Below are 26,058 nucleotides of genomic sequence, written 5' to 3' on the forward strand. Positions count from 1 at the left end.
CAAGCTAAGTCTAGTAGTTCACTGTCTCTTCCCGCTGTCTTTGGATCCTGATATAGAACTCTCAGACACTTCTCCAGCACATGTCTGCCTCCCACCCTGCCATCCTTCCTGCCTGAGGAAAATTGCAATAATGAACTAAACCTCTGAACTGTAAGCTAGCTCCAATTAAATGTTTTTCTTTATAAGAGTTGCCATGGTCATGGTGTCTGCTCACAGCAATAAAGCCCTAACTAAAACAGTCAGCCATGATGGTAACTGTTGTGGTTACTGTGATGGCCATGTGTAGTGTTCACTGTTATGGTCAGTCAGGTGGTCACTATGGTGACTGTTGGTGTTATCACATAGTGGTCACTATCATAACTGTGGTAATCACTTGTTCACTGTGATGGTTAATCTTAGTGCTCCCTGTGATGGTTAGTTGTAGTGCTCCCTGTGATGGTCACTGTGTTGACCATTGATGTGGTCATTGCTGTGGTTGCTGTGGTAGTAGATTGTGTTCACTGTGACCCTCAGTTGTAGTGGTCTCTGTGTGGTCGCTTGTAGTGTCCACTGTGATGGTCATTCAGAGCAGTTCCTTCCAGTTGGTTTGACTAATTATTTAATAATTACATATTTGAAGTTATTAAAATATAAGCTAGATTTTAAGACAGATATTGCATATATTCTCTCTTTTGGGAAATCTAGGTTAAGGAAAAAAAAAAAAAGACAAATAGAGAAAGAATGGGGCCAGGATGAATGAGAGAGTTTTGAGGAAAATTGAAAAAATGAAAAATGTCAAAAGAAACTTTAAAAAATTAGCTTTGAGGGGCTTGATTCAGTAGTTAAAAGCACTTACTGCTCTTACGGGGGACCGGGGTTCCGTTCCCAGTGCATGTATAGCAGCTCACAATGTGCATACATAATGTTCATAGTCCAGAACTGCTGAAACCCTCTCTGAGCTCTGAAGGTGCTAGGAACACATGTGTACACAGACATGTATGCAGGCAAAACACTCGTGTGTGTAAAAATATATAGATAAAGCTTTGCTAAAAATTCTAGTTTTTAAAGTTGAGCACTATTTTTTGTTTTGTTTTTTCAATGCTGGTCATAGAATCCAGGGCAAATTGTGTATATCAGACAAGTTTTCTTTATATATCCCCAGCTGGCTTGGAAGTCACTATGCAAGCCAAGATTCTCCAGTCTTTACCTTCTAAGTGCTAGGATTAAAGGTGTATACCACCATACCTGGCTCCTCCAGCCTTCTTTATTTTAATAGACTTCTTGATGCATACTCGTTAAATATTTTTTTCACATTTTATTGGTTATGTGCACATACATGATATGTGTGTGGATGTCAGAGCACAATTTTGGAGAATTGTCCTTCTATCGTGTGGGTTCCAAGAATTGATCTTAGGTGTCAGACTTGGAAGCAGTGTCACTGGTCTCAGCTCTTATTATTAGAGGAGACATTGCTACTTTTATTGTATTATTCTATAAGTAGCCAATTTGTGTGAAAATAAATGAGATGACATTTAGTTTCTTAGGCATATTTTCCTTAAGTATACTTCATAATTAAAGTACCTCAGTTACTGTCTTAGATTGGGTTTTATTGCTGTGAAGAGATACTATGACCAAGGCAACTCTTATAAAAGAAAATGTTTAATTGAGGCTGGCTGCAGTTTTAGAGGTTCAGTTCATTATCATGGCAGCAAGTATGGCAGCACATAGGCAGACATGGTGCTGGAGCAGCCAAGAGTTCTACATCTTGATTGAAGACAGTGAGGAGACTGGACACGTTTCACATTGTGTAGCTTAAGCACTTACGTCCTCAAAGCCCCCACTTTGACAGTGACTTACTTCCTCTAACAAGGACATATCTCCTAACAGTGCCATTCCCTATGGACCAGGCATTCAAATACATGAATCTATGGGGACCATACCTATTCAAACAACCAGTTATAAAAGCCAAGGATGTTAAACCTAATTATAACCCAAGAAATGTAGTCAGTTCCAAGCAAGACTCACTGTGGTATCACATCTTTGCTCATTGGCATCCTTTTTGGCAGGTGTCTACTGTCAGAGTGCTTGAAGAGTTCCACTATCACCTTTTTCCAAAAGGCAAACCAATGGGTTGAGAAAGGTAAAGCTATTTAGTACTCCAATGCCTTGAGCCTTTCCAATGACCTCCGAGATGGGGAAGCTTCCTGCTACAGCTCTCCCTGTTTCCTCTTCTCAGTTGCCTTTCGATACATATATGCACACTGAGAGGTTCACCTAGTTAAAGTCATTGCTTCATCCAGGATATCCATGACAGATTTTCATCTATTTGAAAAAGCAAACTTTTGCCTTGAAGTCATTACCTGTGTTTTCTCTTTTTACTTCCCAGGCAGTGTTTGTGTGTGTCTGCAGCGTTTTGCACAGAGTCTGTTCCCATGCAAACCAATGAGGGAGAAGTAGAGGAAGAAAGCAGCTCCCAGGTCAGTACACTGCTCAGCAGAGCAACAGTTGGAGTAGAAGCTGGGCAGCAATGGCAGTGGATGACTGAGTGGTGTTCTGATGTCAGTACATTTAGAAACTAGACTGATGAGATCTTTCTTCTCAGTATCTTCTTTGCCGTGCTACATGATAACTTAAAAGTAAGTTTTACAGAAGTGTGTGTGCGTGTGTGTGTGCGCGCGCGCGTGTAAGGCTTTTTGCATGTGTAAGGCTTGGCTTAAGCTAGACACATTTTCTATCTCTGAGCTATACTCTTATCTCTTTTTAAATGTTTATTTTGAGACAGGCTCTGGCTCAGTCACCTAGGCTGTCCATGGACTGACTTGGCAGCCTAGCAAGCCTTGAGTTCGTGATCCTAAAGCCTCAGCCTCCTAAGAGACTGTGTAATGGTTGTGATTCATTCTTAGGATGCTAGCATTATATTGTATTGTATTAATGAAAATTGCATATACTTATGAAAGTATGAAACAAACCAGAAATATATATGGCAAATTTTGTTTTGTGGGTTGGAAGGAAACATTGGCTTTTTTGGTTTTTAGTTACTTAATGACATTAGTTCAAAATCAAACTAAAAATGAAAGAACACAGGTAGGCACAACAGCACATGCTTTTAATCTACTTGGAGCACTGAGACAGGACGATTGCCTTGAATTTGAGGCTAGCCTGTGCTATCAAATGAATAGCAGTTCATCTATGTCTACCTCATCCTTGCCTCAAATTAACAAAAAGAGAAATTGGACCTTAACTTCATCGTCATCAGTTTTTTAATTAAAAAATTTATCTCCCTGCATTGCTGTTTTATATAAAATCTTATACCTATAATGATTTTTGTTAACGGAAGATTTTATCATAATACTATCTTAACTTAATTTTGGATATCTATGAATAGAAAGCTTGGAGGATAAATGGAATATATTCTGTAAAATGTGGTTTTGAATTAAGTCTATTTCTTTTTTGGTTAATAACTTTTTGATGTTTTGCCTGCATGTTTATATGTGCACCCCTAGTATGGTACCTAAGCATGTCAGAAGAGGGTGTTGAACCCCCTGGAACTGGGGTTATGGAGGGTTGTGAACACCATGCCAGTGCTGAGAACCAATCCTGAGTTTCCTGTAAGAGCAATGAGTGCTCTTAGTGACCCAGCCATCTTTCTCATCCTTAATAAGTAATTCTTAATTGTATGTTATAAGGTGACATAACAGAGAGTGATTAGTCTCAGGATGGCCACATTTTAAGGAGAGACAAAGGAATATAAAGATATTAATTATAAACCACTGTGAGAACTGTGCAGAATAGAAAAATAATACATAGATTAAAAGGTGATGAGGGAGAAGAGCTGGGAAGGTGGAGGAAGGCCTCTGAGACAGATATTAGCTAAAAGGCCAGGAGGCCAGTTACGTGAAAAATGAGGAAAGCAGTGTTCTACACAGAAGAAAGGGCTACAGAGCTCCACCTGTTCGAGGAACGATCAGATGTCCAGGTGGCCCAGTGTGATAGCAGATTAGAGAAGGGCATAGAGCCTGTGATCCTCAAAGGATACATGTGGATCTGTTCTCTGGGAAGGGCAGCCATTTACAGCTGTTTCCTCTGGGAAGAACAAAATAGTGTTTGAGCGATCAGCAGTCTCCAGATGGTAAGGCTGATTGGAACCCTGAGTTGCAGATGTCAAGTGAGAGGGTAGCCCATGTTCCTGTGATAGTGCTGGAGACTAAGGAAAAACATATTTGAAGTGTGTTTTAAAGTTAACTGATTTCACTTTAGAAGGGCTTGAGGTTCTTTTGTATCACAAATCAACGGGAATTTCAAGAAAAGGGGAGATGGCTCAGTTGGCAAAGTTCTTGCCATGCAAACACAAGGAAGACAGACACACACACACACACACACACACGATTCTCCAAATCAGTGAAGTGCTGGGATTATAGATACATTCATTCAATTTATGTGGTACTGGAGATCAAACTGAGCTTCCTTCATGCTTGGCAGGCACTCTACAAATTTATATGTGTGTGTGTGTGTGTGTGTGTGTGTGTGTGTGTGTGTGTGTGTATGTGTATATATATATATATAATTTTTTAAAGAAGTAATAAAAGCTAGTATGGTGGTTTACACCCGTAATTCCAGCACTTAGGATGCTGAGGTAGGATTACAAGTTTGAGCTAGCCTGAACTATATAGAAATCCTATCTCAGCTACATAGCAAGACCTTGTCTCAGGGCACAAACAAAAATAGTGGGCACATCACTGTGGAAGACACCTGTAGTCTCTACCTGTAATCTTAACACTCTTAGCACTGAAGAGGCTGATAATTTGAGTCAAGAAGTTTGAGGACAGCCTAACAGGACCCATCTATTAAAACGATAGCAAATGACTTATTAAAGGGACAAGACATGAGAAAACCTATGAGAGATGGTTTTGCCAGAGATGCTCTGTGTTTGATAGGATGCTGTATTTTTAATAATAAAAATTACAAATAGACACAGATCAATTGATTCCACTAGTTTGTAAAGTAGTAGTCATTAAATACGGGGATGGATGAGTTGAGGTGTAGATGAGACAAAGGGAACAGATTCTGGACAACTGTTGAAACCTGGAGATGGTTATGTAGAGGTTCACTCACATTTACATTATACGTACATAAAAATTCCTCTAATAAAACTTTTTAAAAGCTTTGTACGTTTTTGTTTCTTTAAAAAAAAAAGATTTATTTGTTTGCGTATTGTGCCTACATGCATATACAGGTGCGCCATGTGTATGCCTGTTGCTGTGGATCTCGTGGAACAGTCAGACAGTCGTAAGCTGCATGTGGGTGCTAGGAATTGAACTCTAGTTGAACATCCAGTGCTTCTAGCCACTGAACCATTTCTCTAGCTCCTGTTTCTGTTTCTTAAGACAGAACATAAGGGTTTCTTTATGTAGTCCTGACTGTCCTGGAACTTGCTTTATAGACCAGGTTGATCTCAAACTCAGATTGCCTGCTTCTGCCTCCAGAGTGCTGGGATTAAAGACATGTGCTGCTGCTGCCAACACCTCAAAGACATTTTTTTTAAGACTAGAGAAGGCTGTGCTTGCTTGAGAAAAGAAGAAAAGAATGAGTGGAAGGATCAGAGTACAGATATAAAATGGGCTTCAGATTTGCAAGGTTGATGGAAGCTAGGAACCAGTGTGCCATGGTATCTGAGCTCAGGCCAGCTCCTGTTCTTACTTGGCAGAGGTGAAGGGTTGAGGAGGAAGATATTTAGAGAAAAGAAAGTGAGTTCAGCTTTTCTTTGTATTGTCTTAAAGATGGAATCACCGATCTAGAGAGTGGACTACATAATTGAGAACACAAATGACAAGATTTCTTCCTGAAGGGAAAGGTTTAGAGGTGAAACTCGGGAGCAGATATTAAAAATATTAAAAACAAATATGCTGGTCAGTACATTTACAAGATACAGAGAGAATGTTACATAGAAAACAAAGATGCCTTAGGGTGGCCTGGGGAACTGTAGATTCTAATTTTTTTTTCTCTGCCAGAAAGAGATGATGTAGGCAGTAGCTTCCAAAATCCACAGTAGGTAAATCATAGATAATTTTTAAATTATGTAAATGTGTACTTTCCAATGTTGCTTTCTTACTACTTTTTGATTTTAAAACTATTATTACTGCATGATGTATGTGGACACACATACTACACATTATACCTGTTGGAGGTCAGCACACAACTTTACATAGTCCACTTTTTTATGGGTTCCTGGAGCTTGAACTCAAGTCATCAAGTTTACACAAAAAGCACATTTGATCTGTCTCATCACCCTATAATTACCTTTCTTTTTCTGTTTGTGTTTTTGAGACAGCTGTCCAGGAATGTCTGTTGACCAGGCTGACCTTGAACTCAGAGATCCACCTGCCTCTGCCTCCAGAGTGCCACCTGGGTTACTTGCTTAGTTTTACTTTTACCTTTTTCTTTATTCCTCTTCTTTTCTTTTCTCTCCTCTCCTCTATTATTTCAGCAAATATTTATTGATTATTGTGTGCCAGGAACTGTCCAGGTGCTGCCACAGAGTTGTTTATTATATTATGATTTTTGTTTTCTTTTGGTGATTGGTTTAAGTGGAAACAAGAATGTTAGTTTTACATTAGTTTAGGACTGTTGCCTATCTTTACCCTGAATGGTCTCTGGAATGCAATTTTATATGGCCAATGAGTCTTAGAATTTTAGTGAATTTAATTGTTTTAGTGAAAGTGCATATTATAAATACTAAAAGTATACACATCAAAAAAAAAAAACTCTAGAAGTCCCCTAAATATTTCATTCAGAGGCACAGTGCTATTCCTTATATTTTTACCAAGAACCATTTCTTAATTTCTCCACTGTATATAAGAAAGAACACTGAATACTTCCAACACAGTCACCACGTGTCAGTCTTTGTTCCACACTTGAGGTTAAGTATGAGAATTATCTACTGTAAGATTTTATTGGCGCATCTTAAAGGTAGGAGGTATGCACTTGATTCCTCATTCCCTTATAGGCTCATGTGACCTACTTCATTTGACATTTATGTGCCTGAAATACATTTTATCTGTCACAGTGGCTCTCACTCATTGAATGTTATGATTTTTTTTCTGGTGCCTTGCCTAACTACAACAGAGTGGAACTGCGTATTAACAGGGAGGATTAGCACTGTTGTACATTTACTGACATATCTTGGACCTTAGATGTTTGATGTTATCCTTTCTTTTATTGAGATATTATCAAAAATGGTTTACTTTTATAGGCATCTAGTTAATTAAGCTTACAAGCACTTATTGGGTACTTAGGATTTACTGTATCCTAGCTATAGGTGTACCAAGTGAGGCATAGTGTTTGCACACTGGGTACTTCAGTCTACCGGAGGGTCATACGTGCTCTGTGGTACTGTTATTCAAAGTGTATCTTCCTTAAAGCATTGCATTCTTCCTTAGAGAAAGCTTCATGGTAAAGAAGGAACATGTGGACTGGGCTTTGGAGGAAGAATATTAGGTTTCTGGTTTTCAGGATTGTGTGGAGGTGGGTAGAGGCTAAGCAGTGTTATAAGTAGAAGGACCTGTAGATACTCTACCCAAAAGGATGCACGTAGTAACTTCCCATTCCCTATTGTGGCTTCACATAGTGGAGAAGCCTGGCAAGGGTCAAGTTCAACATCATCAGTGATGCCAGGTTTCCAGTGTGTGCAGTTGATGTAGTGTGAAGTACTTCTGTAAACCCATTTCCTGCTCTACTTAGGACAATACAGGGAGGACCCCATTGTGAGGGTGTTCTACAAAGTTCCTGACTGCAGTTATCAAGGAAAATGAAAAGGTCTGAGAAACAGCCAAGAGGAGCCTAAGGAGACACATGACTACATGAAGTGTGCTCTCCTAAGTGGGATCCAGGGACATGTGTAAATACTAATGAGATCTCAGTAGAATACACACTTCAGTAAATGATAATGTGTCATTGTAGTTCTTTAATTGTGACAAATGGGCCAGGTTAGGACCAGGGTAATAATGAGCATAGACTGGGTTCAGGGTATGTTTAGAAAAGTCCCATCTTTGCAAATTTTTTGTAATTGTTAATTTGCTTTTTTTTTCTTAAGAAAAAAAGGTGTTTCTTTACATTTATTAAGTTCCCACAACAGCCTTGTGCTGTCTTTAATGACTTGGTGGTAGTTGACTGAGCTCAGTAGGGTAGTTCTTTTGCTCCAATACTGTATTGGGCTGGCTCTGCAATCAGCTGGATGCCCAGTTGTCCAGAAATGTCCAGAACAACTCAACCCATGGCTGGCAGCCAGTGTCACCTGCCAGCTGGGAGCTCAGCTTGAGGCTATTGACTAAGCATTGAGGTGCATCTCCATGTGACCTTTCTATTTGCCTTAAGGTGGCTGGGATCCACCAGAGTATGTTCCAAGAATGCAGAAGCCACAGATATCTTAAGGCCCAGCCTCAGAAGTCTTCCATGTTCTGTCAGATTAAACCAAGTCACAGAAGGACTTCAGATTTAAAGGGCAAAGGCAACATTACTATCTGTCAGTGAGAAGTTTGGCAAAATACTCAAGGCTGTCTTTAATCTCCTACACAGCAAGTAGAGTGCTAGATGCCGAAATGAAGAAGATGATGACAAGAGACTGGATTATTTTAGACTGCAGAGTTTCCAGAATAGGCAGCAGATTATGGAAAGGGGAATAAAATCCTCATTTTACTTTACAGTTTTCTTTGACTAAAATATTTGTATGACCTTGAGGTTTCCAAAGAGAATCTGAGTCCCACATGATAGCACATAGCCATAGTCATAGCACTCAGACTGAGACAGAAGAATTATAAATTCAAGGTCAGCCTGGGTAACACAGTCAAACTCTGTTCCAGAAAATCAGGGAGGAAGGAATAACAGAGCTGACCCAACTTTGCACATCCATTCCTTGTTGGGTCTTGAGCTTCCAGTGTAGGACCTAATGGGAGGCGTGAGGAGGGGAACCCACCGCCTTTCTACAGTAGTCTCCTGATGTGCATGTCTGTACTCACCCCCATGCCCCGTGCATATTTGTGGAGGTCAGAGTACAACTCGACAGAGTCATCTTTCTCCTTTAATCATGCAAGTTCCAGGGATGGAACTCAGGTTATCAGGCTAGGTGGAAAATCCTTTACTAGCTGAGCCATCTTACTAGCCCTATATTTCTTTTTCTCTGTTCTTTCCTCCCCTCTCCTTCATTTATTATTTTATTTATTTATTTGGTTTTTCAGGACAGGGTTTCTCTACATAGCGCTGACTGTCCTGGAACTCATTCTGTAGACTAGACTGTCCTCAAACTCATAGAGATTCACCTGCTTCCCAAGTGCTGAGACTAAAGGGGTATGGCACCACTGCATGGCAATTTATTTTATTTTTTCTCTGCCTTTATTTATTTATTTGTTTGTTTGTTTATTAAAGGGAAGTAAAAACACTTTATGATAAAATTAAAGATTTACATGGAAAATATTTCAGATAAACACATTAAAATTGACAATTTTCATGGAAAATTAAGGAGTAAAGTGGTAGACATGTAAAACATTGCTAAATTAATTGAAATATGGGATAGAAACATTTTATTATAGAATTGAAGATTTATATGGAAAATATTTCTGATAAAATTGTAGAAAAATGTAGAAAAACATGTTAGAATTGAAGTTTATTGTGGAAAATTTTATATAGATATAATAATGGTAGGCATAAAAGTACTCCTAAGTTGATTAAAAGTAGAATCATAAACATTTTCTGATAAACTTGAAGATTTACATGGAAAATATTTCTGATAAAATTGTAGAAATATATAGAAAAACATGTTAAAATTAAAGACTATCTTGGAAATTATATAGATAAAATGATAGGCATAAAGATAATTATAAGTTGATTGAAGGTGGAATTATAAACATTTTCAAATAACATTGAATATTTACATGGAAAATATTTCTGGTAAAATTCAGGAAATATAGACAAACATGTTAAAATGTTTGACTATTTCATGGAAAATTTTACGTAAAGAATGGTTGATGTAAAAACTGTTTCAAAATTAATTGAAGGTGGAATTAGAAATATTTGTGATAAAATCAAAGATTTACATTGAAACATTTCTGACAAAATATAGAAAGTATATAGAAAGACATTAAAATTGAAGATTATCATGAAAAATAATGCAGATAAAATGCTAGACATAAAAGAAATTTCTAAATTAATTAAAAGGGGAATTACAAACATTTTCTGATAAAATTGAAGATTTACATGAGAAATAGTTCCTTAGTCTATGTCTTTTTACTGGGGAGTTGAGTCCATTGTTATTAAGAGATATTAGGGAATAGTGGTTGTTGCTTTCTGTTATTTTTAATGTTATTTTTATGTTTGTGTGGGTATCTTCTTTTGGTTTGTTGGAAGAAGAGTACTTTCTTGCTTTTTCTAGGGTATAGTTTCCCTCCTTGTGTTGGCATTTTCCATCAGTTATCCTTTGTAGGGCTAGATTTGTGGATATTGTGCAAATTTGGTTTTATCATGGAATATCTTGGTTTCTCCATCTATGGTGATTGAGAGTTTTGCTGGGTATAGTATCCTGGGCTGGTGTTTATGTTCTCTTAGGGTCTGTATGAGGTCTACCCAGGATCTTCTAGCTTTCATCATCTCTGGTGAGAAAGAAGTCTGATGTGATTCTGGTATGGTGTTTTGATTATTATGTGCCGGGAGGATTTTCTGTTCAGGTCCAGTCTGTTTGGAGTTCTAAAGGCTTCTTGTATGTTCATGGGTATCTCTTTCTCTAGGTTAGGGAAATTTTCTTCTACAATTTTGTTGAAGATATTTACCGGGCCTTTAAGATGTAAATCCTCGCTCTCGTCTATATATATAATCCTTAGGTTTGGTCTTCTCATTGTGTCCTGGAGTTCCTGGATGTTTTGAGTTACCAGCTTTATGCATTTTGCATTTTCTTTGACTGTTGAGTCAGTGTTTTCTATGATATCTTGAGCACCTGAGGTTCTTTCTTCTCTCTCTTGTATTCTGTTGTTGATGCTTGCATCAGTGACTCCTGAATTCTTTCCAAGGTTTTCTATCTCCAGAGATGTCTCACTTTCTGATTTCTTTATTGTTTCTACTTCCACTTTTAGATCCTGGATGTTAAAATTAAAGACTATCTTGGAAATTATATAGATAAAATGATAGGCATAAAGATAATTCTAAGTTGATTGAAGGTGGAATTATAAACATTTTCAAATAACATTGAAGATTTACATGGAAAATATTTCTGGTAAAATTCAGGAAATATAGACAAACATGTTAAGATGAAACCAAGATATTCCATGATAAAACCAAATCGTTTGATACGATTTTAAATCCAACTCTTGCTTTTCAGGTGTGTTGGGGTATCCAGGACTTGCTGTGGTGGGAGAACTGGGTTCTGATGTTACCATGTGGCCTTGGTTTCTGTTGGTAGGGTTCTTGTGCTTGCCTTTGCCATCTGGTGCTAGTTGGTATTGTTGTCTCTGGCTGGAGTTTGCTCTTCCTGTGGAACTTCCTGTAATCCTGTGTCCTTACTCCTCTGAGCTCAGAAGTGAAAGCGCTGCTGGGAAATCTCTCTCCTGGCAGGCTATGCACAGAAGACTGGAGTTTCCCTGCTCCCTGGTGCAAATGGTGGCACGCAGGAAGACACTGATCTTAGGCCCTGTGTACTCCTAGCTAGGTCCCCTCCAGAGAGAAGGTGGAGATCTCACCTCTGTGCTCAAAAGTGAAAGCCTGCTGGGAGATCACTCCCTCCTGGCAGGCTATGCACAGAAGGCTGTGGAGTCTCCTAGCTCCCTGGTGCAAATGGCCAGCAATTTATTTTTAAGAAAAGACTTCATTATATATCCTTGGGTGGCCTGAAATCCACTATGTAGTCCAGGCTGGCTTCCTGAGTGCAGCTGGGATTAAAGGCTGGCTCCTCCTTTATGTTTCTTATAAAGAATGAATTATGATGGCAGTTTTCAACTTCTTGGCTACTTTTGTCTAAATCATATTTTCTTCCATTTCTTATATTAGAGGTTGGAAGGCTGGGCCTCATGTATTCCAAATAAGCATAGTACCACTGAGTTATGTCACCAGACTGCTTCCTACTTTTCTATTTTGAGACAGTCTCACAGTTACCCAGGCAGACCTTGTATTTACAGTCTTCCTGTCTCAGTGAGGCTTAGCAAATTATAACAAGGTTTCATGGATCTTGGAATCAGGTGATAATGGTGGGTCTCACAGAAACATGTTCAGAAGTGGGATGGGAGCAGCTGAGGCAAGTATGGAAAGGAGGATGCTTGGATGGTAAGAAGTCATCGGGAAGAAGATTAATTATTAATTAATTTATTGTAGTGGTTGTTATTAATGTTATTTCTGTGGTTCAGGTTGGTTTGTTTTTTTCTTTTCATGGTTCTGGCTTACAATTCCAATTCACTGTCCCATCATTGAAGGAAGTCAAGGCAGGCTCTTGAAAGAAGGCTTTGCTTCTCACTAAGGAACTCACTTCAAACACAAAGAAGTGGAGTAGGAACCATGCAGATGCCACTTACTATCTGGCAGGCAAGTTTATGGTCAGACAGCTTTCTTTTAGTGATTGCTGCTACCCACAGTGGGCATCGGTTAACAGAAAAGACAGTCTCCCACAGACAATCTCAGACACAAATGTGATAAAGGCATGTCTTAGTTAAGATTTTACTGCTGTGAACAGACACCATGACCAAGGCAACTCTTATAAGGAGAACATTTAATAGGGGCTGGCTTACAGGTTCAGAAGTTTAGTCCATTATTATTGAGGTAGGAGCATCCGAAGGCTGCTAGGAGAAGACTGACTTCCATGCAGCTAGGATGAGAGACTTAAAGCCCACGCCCATAGCACTGTTCCTAACCCCTCAAGTAGCAAGAGGACCCATGAGAAAATCAGGTTTGGAAATGAAGAGAATGAATATTGTTTCCCATATAAGGTTTGAGATACTGTATACTATCCTTATCACTAAATCTGCCCTCTAGGTAAAGATACATGGCTCAAAGACTGGATGGTTCAGGATGTAGGACAGAATTTGGCATCACCCAAATGTAATAGATGAATGTAGCAGATTCAAGTAAATTGCTGTGGCAGAATGTGGAGAGAGAAGTTCAAGGACAGAATTTGGCATCACCCAAATGTAATAGATGAATGTAGTAGATTCAAGTAAATTGCAGTGGCAGAATGTGGAGAGAGAAGTTCAAGGACAGATGAAAAATACTGGTGAGAGAGACATGTTTACATTAAAAAAAAAAAGTTAGTGGATCAACCCCAGAACTGAGCATTAAATAACAGGACTCATAAGAGGAGAGAACAGAAATCAGAGGGGAGGCAATTGTCATGTACATAGAGGCAGTGTCCGACACCTGAAGGAGCTGTTGCTAGAGTTCAGTGCCTGCCCTGTACAAGCAGCCAGTGAGGGGAGCTGTACTTAGTGGTTTGCATTTTAAGAAAAGTAAACATAATAAAAAATTGCAGAAGATTTTAGAAAAATAATAGAGTACACCCAAGCAGAATTCAGAACAAATGTAGCTTCTATGAGGCAACTGTGGGAGTGTGTGAGCTTACTCTACTGCTTCTAGCAGGAGAAAAAAAAACTTCACAAAAAAGAAAACTGAGTTATACCATTCCATGTGATTCAGCTGTATATGTTATTTACTTACTAATAGCACTGTTTGAAGTAAATATTGATTTAAAGAAAAATCATGATTCAGATTGGGAGGATAGAAAAGGAAGGGAAATAAGGATTGGAGAGATGATATTATTCGATATTTAAAAACATCTATATAAGAACTGAGGTGTAGTAAATGGTTGAGCACTTGCCTAACTTTATAGAAACCAGTTAATTGAGCAATCAGTTGATCTTCGTTGCAAATTTCAAAAATTAAAAAATCATGTTATTAGTGAGAAATAGAAATACTGATTGTAGTTTACTCTTAAAATTTGGGCAGTAAGAGCAGGCATGGGGCCTAGAGAGGTGGCTCAGCAGCTAGGGTCACTTACTGCTCTAATAGAGGACAGACATTTTGTTCCCAGCACCATAGCAGCTCACAGCTGACTAACTCCTGTCCCAGAGGCTCTGACACCCTCTTTTGGCCTCTACAGGCACTGCATCATGTAGTATACTTACATGTGGATAAAACACTCATACACATAAAGAAAAATTAGGAAATCTTAAGAGAACAACAACAACAACAACAAAAAACAGGCAGGAGAGATGGTTTAGGGGTTTAGGGCACTAGTTATTCTGTCAGAAGACCCAGGTTCAAATTCCAGCACCCAAATGGCAGCTTACAACTGTCTGTAACTCCAAGATCTGACAGTCCCACACATACATATATACGCAGGCAAAACACCGATTCATATAGCATAAAAATAAATAATTAAAAAACTGGCCATGGTAGCACACACCTGTTATCCTAGCACTCAGAAGACTGGAAGATTTTGAGTTGCAGGTGGTTAAAGATAGGGTAAATAAAAAAGTAATAGGGAGATATTTTAGACCACAAATCCAAAATTAAATCTTAGATTAAGAGGGATTGCAAAATATGTGTCAGTTGAAGAGACAGACTTACTGAAAATAGGTATTAGGTGCAAGAGAAAGAAGAGTTCCTTAGATAAGAAGAGTCAGAGAAAGCAGAATCGTTCATGTTGATGAAATGTTTAGGGAGCAGGCAATGACACTGGCCTGGCAGAGCCATAGAGGTGGGGAAGGGTGATGAGTAAAAGACACAGGCTTGTAGTTATGGTTAGAAGAGAAGAGAGAGGCTTGGTGTAGAATAAATTCTCAAGACAGTCTTCGGCCTTGTGGAGCAGGAACAGCTGTCTACTGGATGGACCCTTTTTGTTGGGGAATTAACAAGTGCAGGTAGGAGCAGTGGGACACTCACTCATTCTGGTGTCTACCTTTTGGAAAAAGGCCCGTGGAAAGTGTACTAAATGAATGAGTGTCCATGCTGGAGGGCTGTGCTCTGACCACAGACATTACATTGTTTCTGTCAATCCCAAACTCACCCAAAGGGGAACTAGAACAAAGGGTCCTAGGCACTGCAGTAGTAGAGGTGTGAGAGCAGGTGGAATGAAGAGAAGGAAGTACTAGATGTCAGCAGCCACTTCCTAGAAAATGGAAATGACTGGTGAGTAGGCCCCAGACTCCGATGAGAGGAGAGAGGAGAACTTACATACCCTGCTAAGGGACACCTTTTGTCACTTTACAGCAGTGCTCTGCAACCTGGGGCAGACTCTACAGATGAGACAAGGGGGTTGGGAAGACAGGAGTGTCCTTAGAGCAGGCCAACTGAGAAGCAAATATTGAGAAGGAAATATTATGCCTTCCTGTGTTAAGATCTGAAGGAAGCCATGAAGCTTCCTTGAAGGTTTCAGCAGAAGGGAGGAGCTAAGGAATTTTGTGGGCAAAGTCAAATTCTAGGATTTTTTACATTTTTATAGCGAATGTTGGGGTGAAGCTATATGAATTGGTGGTGAGGCCCAGAGCCCAAGCTGCCTTCTTCCTTAACTAAGGTAAAAGAGAGGTAGGCCACTGTTTGAGACAGGTCAAGAACAGGGGTGGGGGGAGTGTGAAAATTTGACAAAAGATTTCTGAATATGTATCAACCAAAAATTAATGCAAAATCAAGTGTATAATGAACACAAGGTGTTTTGGGCAGTGCACACCATTGTTGGATTACCCAGCTTCAGAACAGCTTGTATTCTGACACACAACGTGGATGCTTTGCATTGCAGATGCTATCATATCCATGCAACATTTGACCAAAATACCTGACCTGAGATGGAAAATGGTACAGTGTTATGAATTGCAGTGTCTTGTTTCTGTGTGTGCATATATGAAGGGATAACTTCAGCTGTCATTGCTCAAATGACAACTACCTTTTGCTGTTTTCGTCCATGTGTGTGGTGTATGGATGTGCATGTGTTCTCGTGTGTGCAGCTCAGCCTACCCACTGCTCAGTTCTGCCTTTTATTCGGCTACTTGTGGCCTCTCAGCTCTGTCTGCTATTGCAGCCCCTCTGCTGCTTCTGCCACTGCTTCACTGCCGTTTCTTTTATTTCCAACTGAGCCTGAAAGGCAGAGAAAAATTACTTGAGAAGAGCCATTTATTGAGTATATTACAAGCACTCCTGCTTGCTTACATAGTCACCATAGCAAACCTCGTGTGCAAATGAGGGTTTGTGTTTGCGCTAGTCAGCAGTGTCTCTCTACTGGAATTCCCTCTAGTAGGCCACTAGGGAATGTGCGCCCTCTCTGGCTGCACAGTCACCTCGAGTTCATTGAGGTTTCTAATAGCAAAACTTGTGGTATTTTTGAAACATCCTTACTGAGCCTTGTACTTTCAGGAGCGAAAGCAAGCGGCTGGATCATCATGCATTTGTTTTCCTGAATGTGTCAGAGGAGTGTTTAAAACAGCTGGTGCTAGAATAAGAGTGGGCATCTGGCTGTTTGACTGGCAATCCCTTTGCTCAGGGAAGGTGGGGCAGCAAGGGAGAGTGCAATAGCTCAACAATACTGAGTCAACACACTGCCTCCCTCCGTTTGTGCTTATTTACAAGAATGTTCTTATCATAAGATAAGAACTTGAAGAACTTCAACAACACCAGTAGTGATTTTAACAGTTTTTAAAGTTCTTTAACAATGCTTAATACTTGCTCAGTGCCCCAGGTACTAGCTCCACTTGGAGTCTCATTGAATGTGAGATTAAGGAAGAGAGATTAAGGAGCATGTATTTTATAGATTTCTTACTACAGGGTCTTAGTAAATTGTGATGCTATTTACATAAGAATTAGAAGATGCATTGCTGGGTGTCAGTTGTTCATGCCTTTAATCCAAGCACTGGGCCGAGTGGGAGGTGCAGAGGCAGGCAGATCTCTTGTAAGTTTGGGGCCAACCTGGTCTACAGAACGAGTTCCAGGACAGCCAGGGCTACACAGAGAAACCCTATCTTGAAAAACAAAACAAACAACAACAACAACAAAAAGAATTATGAGATATAGAAGGCTAGGGAGATGGTGGCTCAGTGCTTAAAGTATTTGCTCCACAATCAGGAGAACAGGTGTTTGGTTCCCAGAACATACATGCTAGATGGGTGTGGCAGCCCATTTGTAATTCCAGCCTTGGAAGATAGAAATAGGGGATTCTCATAGAAAGCTGGCTGATGAGAGTAATCATATCAGCAGATTTGGGATTTGATTGAAAAAGAGACCCTGCCTTAACAATTAAAGTAAAGAGTGATCTAGGATGATTCCTAACATCACCTTGGACTTTCACATGATTTTACACATATTACATGTGTACCCAACATGCAAATACCATATATGTGTCTTACTATGCACATGGAAGCATACAAAAATGGACAAAGGAAAAATGGGGGATAAAAATAGGAAAAGAAATTTAGGAAATAAGATACTGTTTAATTTTGAGTCTGTTGGGCCAGCCAGCTAGAACACGAGGGCTGGACTTGAAGATCTAGGACTGATACTGAGGATTTTGTGAGGTTTTCTGTTATTGCTGCTTATTGCTATTCTGATATTGTAGTATTGGTTACCAATAAAACACCCATCTGGACTTTTCTCTGGTAGTAAACACTGGTCACAATTGAGAGGTTTTTAACTGAGAACAGTATTTAGGAAGACAGTTTTGTGATATATTTGAGTGGGAAACTAGGACTTTGAAAAAATAATTTAGGCCTAAAGTTCCCAGAAATGTTACATTTCAGAGTTCTTTCTTTCTTTCTTTCTTTCTTTCTTTCTTTCTTTCTTTCTTTCTTTCTTTCTTTCTTTCTTTCTTTCTTTCCTTCCTTCCTTCCTTCCTTCCTTCCTTCCTTCCTTCCTTCCTTCCTTCCTTCCTTCCTTCCTTCCTTCCTTCCTTCCTTCACCTGATTAAAAAGATGACATTTGTATGGTCAAGTATATAAAATACATAGCTCAGTACTTTTTGTTACTTTTTTTTTTTTTTTAAATAAGGTCTTGCTGTATAGCCATGGCTGTCCTGAACCTCATTATATAGCCCAGGCTGGCCTTGAACTTGCAGTGATACTCCTGCATTTGTACCATGATTCCATCCATGAGCCACCATACCTAGTGTGATGGCTATTCCTGGTTGTCAACTTGATTACTTCTGGAATGAACTACAATCCAGAAATGGAGGACATACCTGTGATCCAGATCTTGCGGCTGGAAGACACAAGTTTCTGACCTGGATCTTGGCATGGAGATCTTGAGGCATAGTGGCCATGAAAAGCTTAGGCCCAGGCAAGGCCTTTAATCCCAGGAGTCTAAGGCAAGGAGATCTCTGAGTTCCAGGTCAGCCTAGGACAAAGCAAGTTTTAGATCGAGGCATGGTGGTATAAACAATTAATCTGAGCCATACATTCTGCTGGAGGCCTACATAAGGACATTAGAAGAAGGAAGATTTACTTGCCAACACATCTGTTAGAGCTTACTTCTACAGATGACCAGCTTAGACAGCTAGCCTCATGGGACTGGACTGAGCAACTACTAGATTCCTGGACATCCCATTCACAGAGACCCAATAGGTTCATTGGACTACAGACTGTAAGTCATTACAACAAATTAAATTAATATGTATAGAGACATTCTATAAGTTCTGAGAACCCTGAGATATCAGCTAGTGATTTTTAAAAGCATCTGTGTTTATATGTGTAGATATATGTGTGCCACAGTGTATGTGTAAAAATCAGAGGTCAGCTTGCTGAAGTCAGTTCTGTTTCCTCCATGTGAGTTCCAGGGGTCAAATTCAGGCTTGGTGCAAGTGCCTAATCCTGAGCATACCATGGTACTTGTCTGTCTTCCACATAACTAGAACCTATAAGAAATGGATTTTTTTATCTTAAAACCGTGATCCCAGCTCTTTGGACCTATCTCTTGTAAGGGTCTATGATTCTCCCAAGAATGATACCCCAGACTCAAATAGTATGCAAAAGCAAAGAGCTTTTGTTTTATTCTGCAGAATGCAGCATGCTGGGGTCTACTATGTACCATTATGGAGGTGCTCAAGTGAGCTCAAAGGCCCAATTAAAAGCACATTAGGGGAATTCCTTTATCTTAAATATTTGGCTCTATATCTAGGGACATTTCAGAACTCTTGCTGGGGCATGGGGACTGGTGGATGCTGGAAACTGTGGTTGAGGAAGCCTGGAAACTCTTGCTGACCCATTGCCCTTACCTCAGGCCAGGAGGAAGGGCAGCTACTGATGGCTGGGCAGTTTCTGATTGTCTGCCTGAAGCCTGGGTTTTTTTTTCCAGTAACTGACTTACCTAGTTTTTGGAAACAGAGATTAAGGCCTAGTCTCCTGAACTTCCAATTTGAAGTCTGTCATGGAATCAGTCTGTCCCAGTCCTCTCAGTTCCCACTTTACAATAATGGGCCATCTTGAATCCTTTTGATATTTCTATGGGCTGGTATTATTGTTTGAGAGTCATCAATTGAACAGCTGAAATCCATTCTTAACAAACTTAACTAAGCATTGATTATACAGGGATTGCAAGACAAGATCAACCAAGATCAGTAGGATAAGAGGACCTGTCAGGGCGGAGACGAGGGTGGTCAGCAAAGGAGACCAATTGAAGAGGATCATACCAATCCTGATACTGTTTTCTTTCTATTCTGTCGTTTAGTGTCTTTGTGACTAAGGCCATGGATTCTTTGAACACCCCTGAGAGGTCAACATAGAAACAACGTTCCTCACCTAAGGCTGCAGAGTCCCCCCTGCTGGAAGAATAGCAAGTCTAGGCCTCTTCTGTAAGAGTACTTCTGGGGCCTGGAGAGATGGCTCAGTGGTTAGGAGCACTGACTGCTGCTGGGCGGTGGTGGCGCACACCTGTAATCCCAGCACTCTGGGAGGCAGAGGCAGGCGGATTTCTGACTTCGAGGCCAGCCTGGTCTACAGAGTGAGTTCCAGGACAGCCAGGGCTATACAGAGAAACCCTGTCTCGGGGGAAAAAAAAAAAAAACACTGACTGGTCTTCCAGAGGTCCTGAGTTCAATTCCCAGCAACTACATGGTGTCTTACAACCATCTATCTCTAATGGGAGTCTGAGGGATCTGATGCCCTCTTCTGGTGTGTCTGAAGACAGCTACAGTGTACTTATATATACAAAGTAAATAAATCTTTAAAAAAAGAGCACTTCTGCCAGGAAGGATAGTGAATCCTGCAGGGCCATGATGGACTTTTCCATTGCCTATATATCTGCATCCCTATAATTTTTATCTTTGAGTATTAAGGCCGAGGCCCCTACATTAGCAACTCTGGCCAGGTCTATGCCAAGGAAAGAACCTAGTAACATAGTGGGAATGGCCATCCTTTTTATCGGATTGCTTAGAGATACTAGCTAGTTGAAGACATCTTCCCCAGAGTAATCACTCTGGGTACAAGCTATACTAGAACATAAAAATTCTCAGTCATATTTACAATCAGGCCATAAATGCATAGAGTAAGCCCTGAAATACAAGCCCACCAAGTGTTCTCTGGAGGGAGCATATATCCTACAATAGTAGGATACAGTGTGGTTGCAGAGGTGGGAATAGGCTAAGGGTACCTTATTTCCAGTACAGAAGCCCTGCCCTGTCATTGACTGTAGCATCAGCTTACCTCTTTCTGGTTGTTGCCATGTACATCGAGTACTTTATGTAGTCTGGAATAGTCTCTAGGGATAGCTATTCCTTTATAGTAAGGGACTGAGCATTTAAGATAACCAACAGTCCCTGTTAAGTATGGGTGGGAGGAACTAAGAACCTGGAAAATGGCTTCTAATAATTGCAGGAGTCCTGACCCGGGCAATGGATTGGTAATGCAGGAGGTAGAATGGTTTTAAGAAACAATTGGTTAAGCCGATAGTGACTGGTGGTGGTTCACGCCTTTAATCCCAGCACTTGGGAGGCAAAGGCAGGTGGATTTCTGAGTTCAAGGCCAGCCTGGTCTACTGACTGAGTTCCAGGACAGCCAGGGCTACACAGAGAAACCCTGTCTTGAATAAAAACAAAAAACAAAAACAAAGAAACAGTTGGTTAGATGAAGTAAGACCTCGCTGGGGCAATAGGGTCCTGATGAGGGAATGATGGTGGACAGAAGCAGATGGTGGGGATTGGTTTGGCCTCACTAATTCCTTGTTGGGGCCTAAGGGAGCGATGGGTCTTACAAGGCTAGGTTGGAGCAGTTGAACAGTAACTAGGAGTCCAGGAGCATAGCCATATCTTACCAGCAGTCCAGTTGGCCTTCTTGTCAGCAGCCTTGAATTTGATGACAAGGTTGTTGCATTGCCCCTGGGAGTACCCAGATTTGAATCCCCATGCCTCATAGCAAACAGACTGTGGGCCTCCCCATTTGATTTTCTGGCGCTGATCCCAAGCATGCACTAGTAGATATAAAAGACCAGCAACTGAGACCGTGTGTTCCTTCATGTTCTGAGAGAGTTGTAACTAACCAGGAAAGGGCTGTTAGTTGACCCAAGGGGTCCCATCCACTGTTGCAGCATTAACTATCTGCTAGGTTAGATTTAGGGTATAGTGGGGGATAGTGACTGGTGCAGCAATCATAAGCAGCAAGGAAGCAGGAGCAGGAATGCCGAGGTCCTAGTTTCAGTGGAAACTAGTGGTCCTAGTTTCCACAGTGTGGAGTCGCCTTCCATTGGTGTTATAGTGGTTCATCTGGAAGACTTCTCTGATGGAACCTTAACTGCTGGATTCTCTCCTGGCAGGCTTAACGTTGGCGTGGTATATCTATGTCCTGATCCTGTTGACCTTAATAGCCATAGGCATGGTCAGAATCGAGGTGTGAAGTCCTTTCCAGCAGGTTCCAGAGTCTCATGACTATGTTTCTTAATCTAGACTTCGTCACCTGGTTCAAAGCAATGGGGATCGGGGAGGAACATACTCATAAATCTGGGAGATGGCAGGCCAGAGTTGCTTCAGGACCCTATGGAGGGCTTCCAAGGATTTAAAAAACTTACGTTGGTCATATTCAACTAAGATATCAGACTGGAGGTTAGGCAGCATAGGAGGGGGCCTCCTGTATAGGATCTCAAAGGGGGTGAGACCTAAAGTATAGGGGATGTTCCTAGCCCCATATAAGGCATAAGGTAGGAGGGACATGCAGTCACTGCCAGTTTCAAGAGTTAATTTGGCCACAGCCTTCTTTAGGGTATGACTCATCCTTTCTACTTGCCCCGAACTCTGGGGTCTGTATGCACAATGTAATTTCCAGTTGGCCCCAAGAACCTGTGCTAGAGATTAAGTTACCTGAGAGATGAATGCTGGTCCATTATCAGATCCAAGCACAGTAGACAAACCATACCTGGGTATGATCTCTTCCAGAAGCTTCTTTTCTACTACATTGGCAGTCTCCTTTGTAGGGTAGGCTTCTACCCATACTAAAAAGGTATCTATTAAAAAAACTAACACATAGTTGTATCCGTATATTCCTGGTTTTATTTCTGTATATTCCCAATTAGCCCCCGGTCATTGACCTCCTGATTGTGGTTCCTGGAGCAGTTCCTTGATTGGAGCCTGAGGGGTTCACAGCCTGACAGGTGGGACTGTGTAAGATTACCTGATCAACTAAGTGTCCTAAGCCAAATATTTTGTATGTTGCCCTCACAGCGATTCCAGTCAATTTTCAGTGACCCAGGTGTGAAGCTTGATGAATCTGGTGGAAGAGTTGCTTAGCAAACTCTTTAGGTTGGATGGTGCATCCTTTAGAGGTCAGCAACCACCCATCTCTTCTATAAATTCCTTATCATTTTGCCTGATTTTGTCTTCAGAAATATATTTAGGGATGGCTGAGAGTACAGGGGGTGGCAAAGCTACCAGGATGTTGGCAGAAAAAGCTTGGGCAGCCTCCTTTATGGCTTTATTAGCTAGCCTGTTCCTTGGGCTAATTTTGATACCCCTTTCTGATGCCTGGGGCAATGAAGTATGACCATTTTGAGAGGAAGCCATAATGCCTCCAGTAAAGCAACTATTTCTTTCTTATTTTTGATGTTTTTTTTCCTTCAGCAGTCAATAATCCCCTCTCTTGGTATATGGACCCATGTACATGAGCCATAGCAATGGCATATTTGCTGTCAGTGTAGATGTCATATATGGCCCCTTTTGCCAGCTTTAAAGCCTGGCTTAGAGCCTTTAGTTCAGCTTTCAGGGCTGAAGTTCCGAGCAACAAAGCAGTTGCTGAAATAACAGTCCAAGCTCATTAACCACTGGCCCTGTATACCTGATTTCATTCTAGATAAAGCTGCTCCCTTTCATGAAGTAGATGGGAGCACGTACATTCCATGTCTGGCCAGGGTATGTCTGGCCTGATGTTTTAGACATGCCTCAGAACTATGGAGCAATCATGCTGCACATCTGAGGATGGGTCAGGCGGCTAGGTTTATATCTAAATGAGGGGGATTCAAAAGTAGAGCCTGAAAGCGTACCAGTCTGTCGTTGGACAGCCATCAGATAGGTGGATTCTTGAGAATCTCCTAACTATTGGGAGAGCGGTGATAAGTTTTTACCCCATGTATTTTTTTTTTTGTCAGCATTCTTGACTAGCAGGTCAGTGGCAGCTATGATCTGGAGGTAGATCAGCCATCCTTGGGCCATTGGGTTTCGCTTCTTAGATAAATATGCTACAGATCTTTTCAGTGGTTCCAAAGTTTGAGTGAGCACCCCTTTGCTATCCCCTTTCCTCATCCACATACAAGTGTAAAGGTTTGTGAATGACCAGGAGAGCCAGGGCCAACACCTCCAATAAGGCTTTTCTTAAGGTCTTAAAAGTAATGTCTATCTCAGGGGTCCATTCTATTTTATCTTTTTGGCCCCTGGTGACCTCATATAAGTCATCTCAGTGAACCCTGGCACCCAGAGTCTACAAAACCTGGCAGATCCCAGAAATTCCCATATTTGCCTTCAGGTTGATGGAATTGGGATGTTAAGGATGGTTTGCTTCCAGGCTTCCAACAACATGTGTTGGCCCCCTTTGAGTATTTACCCTAGATAGGTGACTTCAGGTTGACAAATCCTAGCCTTCTTAGCAGACACTTGGTAGCCAAGTTGACTCAATCTCCTATAGCAGAGCTCATGTGGCCTCCTGATATGTCTCCAAGTCTGAGGCTGCAATCAGGATGTCATCTACATACAGGAATATGGGAATTTGGGGGTGGGCCCATCAGTACTTACCCAAGTCCTCATAGGTAAGGATTGTCAAAAATGGTGGGTGAGTTCTTGAATCCCTAAGGCAGGCATGTCCAAGTCAGTTGTTCCTTGAAGCCTCTCTCCAAATCTTGCCATTTAAAGGCAAATAGAGGCCAGCTTTTGTATGCCAGAGGCAAACTTTTCCCATTCCTTGAGCTAGGCTACTCTTTAAGCTCTCTCTCATCATGACCATCATGGTTTATGGCAGCAGTTAAGTAGCACTTTCACCAGTCCTCTGGCCTATTTATCCTTGGGGTGTCCTGGTTATTGAAAACCACCTCAGCTATGGCTACTAACACAGTCAGTTGCTTACCTGCAAAGCTGTCCAGGCAGTAAAGCTCTGGACGGGTGTCTGGGGCAGCTTGGTTAACAAAAACTGTTTACAGCTGATTGGTACTCTCTGGCTTCTGGGTCAAAGGGAGTATAGGTGCTATAGGCTTTAAAAGTCTTTCTAGATATTTCCTGGGGTTCTCATTCTTTCCCTGGATCACCTGACTCACCTTAGATAAATTTGTGAGCTGTCTGGCAGCCTCTTGGAGGGCCCCCCTCAGAATCTGTCAGTAGACCTGGAGCCTCTCCTTACCTTTAGCAGTGTTAAAGTCTGGGTCAGGTTGAGTCAAAGGAAAGGCTGCATCAATATCAGCCTGGACTTGGATGGGGAGCCTATCTGCTCCCAGAACCAATTTCCAGGCATCTCCTATAATCCTCTTTCTCTCCTGTGTTGTGAAGAGTACCTGGAGCATTTGTCCCATCCATCCCTGATGGACAGGTAAGTCAGCATGATTGAATCTAGAAGACCTATGAGAACTGATGGTCTTTCTAAAAATGGGAAGTTCTATAATTTCCAGTTGTAAAAATCATTACCAGCACATGTGTCATGAACTCTGTCCTCTTTGTGTCTGGAGGGGTAAGGCTATGGTAGAGTCTGCCTTCTGGGCAGTAAGTGCCTGAGTGTAAGGGGAACTCCAAGGAGAGTCAGAATAGTCAGGGCAGTCAGGGGCTGCTCCTCCCTCTGCCTGTGCTGCCTGGGCAGGGGCAGCGGTACCAGGAGCAGGAACATAAGGAGGGGGACAGAGATCTTCCTCTGGAGCAGAAGGGTAGAGCAAAGCAGGGGCCTAAGGTCACCTGTCCTTTAAAGAAAGAAGATCAGGGAGCAGAGAGACTGGTGCCAAAAAAGATCTCATCCAGGGGGCTTGACCAGGTGTTGTCACATGGTGATGTGTGGATCTTGGTCCAGGTGGCCCCTGGACTCATAGGCTATAATCTTCACCCTATAAATGGTGGGGAGATAAAAAGTCCCCTCCTTGGGCCATCCTACTTGATGGTGGGCTATTCGTTCCTGCAAAAGATGGTTAGTTTGAAGGGACAAACAACTAGATCTGAGTCCTCTGTGACTCAGTGAAAGTCCTTAAAATGGCTCAGGACCAAACCATTGGGGTCTTGTGGTGTGCTCTGTGCCTCTCAGTGGGGTGCTCTGTGCCTGACCCATCCCAGGAATTAAAATTGTACAAGAGGACAAAGCATACAAACAGAATACATACAGGCAGACACAGGAGGATGCTCCCAGGAAAACAAAAACAAAATGAAATGACTGTCTCAGACAGTCTTTCCTCCCTGCGCATGGGAGGCCCATAGACTTGCATTGTTGCCCCTGGCTTGGTGACAAAATACACTCTGCTCTGTCCCTATGCTTTGTCCCTCTTGGCCTCCAGATTAAAACAGAAACTGAAACAGAGATGGACAAGACAAAAGACAACTGAACGCCTGGACTTAGCCATTAGAAAAATACTCCACTATTTGGGGTATGGGGTCTTCAGCAAATCCAGGACAAAGAACCCCCAAATATAAGGGTCCATGAT

General features: G+C 41.3%; 1 protein-coding gene across 6 annotated transcripts in view; it reads left to right on the forward strand.

Moving 5' to 3' along the window:
- Positions 1-26,058, forward strand: part of Tnrc6b (trinucleotide repeat containing adaptor 6B) — a 210,505-nt gene that overhangs the window by 45,277 nt on the left and 139,170 nt on the right. For 4 of the 6 annotated variants that reach the window (XM_052161481.1, XM_052161486.1, XM_052161485.1 and 1 more), the window contains one exon: positions 2,366-2,456. The exons of 1 other annotated variant lie outside the window; for it this stretch is intronic. In XM_052161481.1, the coding sequence (XP_052017441.1) occupies positions 2,412-2,456 (45 nt within the window). In that variant the 5' untranslated portion in view covers positions 2,366-2,411. Of the gene's footprint in view, positions 1-2,045; positions 2,120-2,365; positions 2,457-26,058 lie in introns of all 6 variants that reach the window. One more of the 6 variants, XM_052161482.1, reaches the window with a different exon arrangement.

Source organism: Apodemus sylvaticus, chromosome 17 (genome assembly GCF_947179515.1).
Source record: "Apodemus sylvaticus chromosome 17, mApoSyl1.1, whole genome shotgun sequence".
Lineage (NCBI taxonomy): Eukaryota > Metazoa > Chordata > Mammalia > Rodentia > Muridae > Apodemus > Apodemus sylvaticus.